The 4453-nt window shown below is 39.4% G+C and overlaps 1 protein-coding gene across 3 annotated transcripts in view; it reads right to left on the bottom strand.

Moving 5' to 3' along the window:
- etfdh (electron transfer flavoprotein dehydrogenase) overlaps positions 1-4453 on the bottom strand; it is a 28534-nt gene that overhangs the window by 9602 nt on the left and 14479 nt on the right. For all 3 annotated transcript variants that reach the window (XM_046030044.1, XM_046030045.1, XM_046030046.1), the window contains one exon: positions 1503-1646. In XM_046030044.1, coding sequence (XP_045886000.1) covers positions 1503-1646 — 144 coding nt within the window. The remainder of the gene's footprint in view (positions 1-1502; positions 1647-4453) is intronic.

Genomic DNA, 4453 nt, shown 5'->3' with positions numbered 1-4453 from the left:
CCGCCAAAGCAACAAAAGAGTGGCTGAAGAAGAAGCACATCAAGGTTCTGGAGTGGCCTAGCCAGTCTCCAGACCTGAATCCAATTGAAAATCTTTGGAGGGAGCTTAAAATTCGAGTTGCCAGGCGACAACCTCGGAACCTGAATGATTTGGAGGCTGTCTGCAGGGAGGAGTGGGCCAACATCCCTGCCGAAATGTGCACAAACCTTGTCACCAACTATAAAAACCGTTTGACATCTGTGCTGGCCAATAATGGCTTTTCTACAAAATATTAACATGCTGTTTGTCCAGGGGGTCAAATACTTGTTTTTTTCTCATCAGATGGTCATCAATTTTAATAAATTTATATGATGTGATTTTCTGGAATTTTCTTTGGGATTCTGTCTTTCACTGTTAGAATGTACATATGATTAAAATTATAGATCGTTGCATTCTTTGTAAGTGGGCAAACCTGCAAAATCAGCAAGGGGTCAAATACTTATTTCCCCCACTGTATGTTACATTCTGATTATGTACGCCAATATTTTGCCAATTAAGTGCCAGAAGATTGTAGCTAGGTACTGTAGCCACACAAGTAAAGTTTATGGCTGTTGAATTCACTCCCACACAGAGTTGGACAGCGTTCCACTGTCAAACATCTCTAGCCAAAGATGAAGTAAAATAACTGGTGCAACCTATACTCTTATTATTTTACCTTAACATATTTAATAAATAATATATATTATTAGGGGTCCAAGCCCGAGTGGGGCTGGGAACTCGCGAATACAAGGCATTGCGGTTCCATTGCGGTAAGCTAATAAATGTTTGCAAAAAATGCTCAAAACAGGATGTGATTGGTGTCAATTGGCCTCTAGGTGGTGCTATTAATCGTATATGAAATAACACTTCCATTGACATACATTCATTTTATATCTCCGTAACTGCAAGTTCCTTTAACTTCAAACTCTGGTCGTTTGTGCCGCCCAGGTCAACTTAGCCTTCGTGGGGCGAGGGCTAGGACCCGGCTTTGTTCCCCACAAAGAAACCAAAATTAGTTGAAAAAAGTTAAATCATTAAATTTCCAATCTGTCTGTGCAGCCTTGTTTATTTACTGTGTCCAAGGAAGCGACAATGAATGCAGCCAGACAAGGTATGGTTTCCTGATGCAGCAAAAACTTTACTGATGACTACATCACTGCATAACTCATAAAATGTTCAGACAAGCTTAATATTTGGTTATTTGTGATGCAATCCAAAGATATTGATTCTCTCTTTTTTTTTCTCCCACATTTATCCAGACCTGGAAATTACTCAAATCAAATTCCGTACACTCTGTGTAGGAACCTAGTGTTTAATATGATGTAGCAAATAGAGAGTGACATGGGAGTGGTTTCTTTTTTCCCCCTGTCCCATCCCAGTCCCATGATGAATAGTGAATCTGACTCCTAACAAGTTTGATAAACAAGTTTTATGCTAAACAAGTATCCTTATTGATAATGAAAATATGTAATGTAGACATATACCTGTAATCCTCCCTCATTCAGTGCTCTGGCTCCATATGCAATCCTGTGGCCGCCCTCTAGTGTGGGAGCTATAAAGGGATGATGTTTCCAGCGCTGGAACTCCTTGAAGGGGCTCAGGTAAGGGTTGGTGTAGTCCAGACCAATCTGAAGTGGGAAAAAGATTGCAGGTTTAAATATAAGTAAGTATCACAAACCTAGTAGACATATACAAAGTGGAAAGACTAGGTTGTTTTATTATTTTCTACAGCTACTCTGGCTTAGAAACTACTTCAAATCAAATATGTTAACTCAATCTACACAATTAATTAAAACTTAAAAATAAAGAATTAGGTATTTCATTTATTTAGACTCTCGGTATTGACACTAATCAAGATTCTATCATCTTTGATGTCTGTAGACATCAAGACAGCAAATTAAAATTAAATGACATCATTTAGAGAGACATTAACCTGTCTTCATATAGCTACCAAAATTCACAGTGCAAATCAGAGAAAAAACAAGAACCGATGCCTCTGAGAACTTTGGATCCACCAAGTCTCTTCTGAGTTTGATGTCTGGCCAAATTCATTGACCGGACAACTAAGGCCCTTTTCAGGAAGGTGAAAGCTGCCAGGATGATAGTGGCTCCATGAGGTGTCACTTAATGACTCTGAATGGATTAGTCTAATGACACAAAAAATGTGTTTGGCCTGATTGCAAAGTTAAGTGTCTGGAAAAACCTCATACTGTTCATCACCTGGCTAATATATAATAATAATAATAATAATAATAATCTTTATTTGTAGAGCACTTTTCAAAAACAAGTTACAAAGTGCTTTAACAAGTATATAGACAATAATACCCAAGAGACAATAATACAAAAACAATACAAGATAAAAGCAAGAAAACATTGAAAAGACTAAAATACACTTTTAAGATAAATATAAAATAAGTAATATCGAATAAAATAAACAGCGATAAAATAAAGTCAAAAAAGATCGGGAAAGGCTCTCCTATAAAAGTATGTTTTAAGAAGGGACTTAAAAGAGTTCACTGACTCAGCCGACCTGATTTCCTCGGGCAGGCTGTTCCAGAGCCTCGGGGCCCTGACTGCAAACGCTCTGTCCCCTTTAGTTTTCAGTTGAGACTCTGGAACAGACAACAGACCTCTGCCCGAGGATCTCAAGGTACGTGCTGATGTGTATGGGCCTTAAAAGCTTTAAAAGTGATCAATAAAATTCAAAAAGTCAATTCTAAAACATACTGGGAGCCAGTATAATGAAGCTAAAATAGGGGTGATGTGGTCATATTTCTTTGTTCTGGTTAAAAGCCTGGCAGCTGAGTTCTGAACAGTCTGGAGTCGATCAGTAGATTTTTGGGTTAAACAAGTGAAAAGACTGTTGCAATAATCCAGGCGTGATGAGATGAAGGCGTGTAAAATGGTCTCGTGTCCTTAAAAGTTAACATCGAACTTTTAAGAACATCGAATTTTTGCTATATTTCTAAGTTGATAAAAACATGGTTGAACTTGAGCTTTGTGGTGTGCTGCTCAAAATTTAAATTACTATCAAACCAAACACCAAGGTTCTTTGCAACAGGCTTAATGTGATTTACTAGGGAACCCGATGACCAGGATTTCTGTTTTGTACGAGTTCAGCTGGAGGAAATTATTTGACATCCAATTTTTAACGTCATAAAGGCAGTTAAGTGACCTCAGTATTCCAGGGTCTGTGGATCTGACGGGCAAGTACATTTGTGTGTCATCAGCATACATATGAAAAGAAATACCATGTTTATGGATAATATGTCCAAAGGGAAGCAGATACAAGGAAAACAAAATGGGTCCTAAGACCGACCCCTGAGGCACACCATATTTAACTGGACAGAACATAGACATAGTTGTTTACAGACACGCAAAACTTCCTATTTGACAGGTAGGATGAAAACCATTCTAGGGCAGTACCAGAGATCCCCACCCAGTGCCTCAGTCTGTCTAACATGATGTTGTGATCAATGGTGTCAAAAGCACCGCTAAGGTCCAGGAGTACCAGGACTGAGCACATGCCATCATCAGCAGACATTAAAAGGTCATTGGTGACTTTAAGCAGGGCAGTCTGAGTGCTGTGGTACTTCTTGAAACCACTTTTCAAATAATTTGTTATTTTCCAGTACAGTGAGCAGCTGTTTGGACACAATTCTTTCTAGAATCTTTGCAATAAAAGGCAGTTTTGAAATTGGTCTAACATTTTGTGGGAGGGAGGGATCTAAACCAGGTTTCTTTAAAAGTGGGTTCAGGCAAGCCGTTTTAAAATAATCAGGGACACAACCAGTAGCTAGGGAGCTGTTGGGGCCCAACAGAATCCATTACTTTCAGTAGAAACTTTGTAGTTACTACATCAATATCAATAATATATGTTTGGTAAAATAGTGGTAGCAGCATTGCGTTATGGGGATGCTTTTAAGTGGCAGGAATTGGGAGAATGGTCAGGATAGAACTTAGCACATAGCACTTCCCTTCCAGTGGACCACCCCAGGACCTTATTTCAGAAAAAATATGTACAGTAATCTATGGCAAGAGGCAACAACTGTTTTCAACCCATTCGAATTGTGCCCCGAATTACACATATGTCTGTCAACTTAAAATATAATCATGCAAGTCAAGAAAGTCACAGTTTGGCGTAGAACTGTGGAAGTATAAGACTTTGAAAATACCTAATTACAAAGAACATAAACCTAAAGTTGCGTATGTGACTGTTACGGCCGCCGCTGGCTGCCTTAGAGTAGTTGTGTTTTGGAGTTCTCTGAGCTGTATGCAAATCCCCACGGCAAGCACCTGTCGAGGATTGGTTCCCCTGGACCTGGAACCACCCACTTCCTGGTTGCTGTTTGCTGGCGTCTGATTGGTGTGGCCGAGGATCCTACCGAACCTGCCAACCAGAACTCTCCAATCAACACCAGCTGGCCTACAAATA

The sequence above is a fragment of the Micropterus dolomieu genome, linkage group LG19 (assembly GCF_021292245.1).
Source record: "Micropterus dolomieu isolate WLL.071019.BEF.003 ecotype Adirondacks linkage group LG19, ASM2129224v1, whole genome shotgun sequence".
In the NCBI taxonomy this organism is placed as follows: domain Eukaryota; kingdom Metazoa; phylum Chordata; class Actinopteri; order Centrarchiformes; family Centrarchidae; genus Micropterus; species Micropterus dolomieu.
Note: the sequence above shows the minus strand (reverse complement) of the source record. Positions and strands in the feature narration are given on the sequence as shown.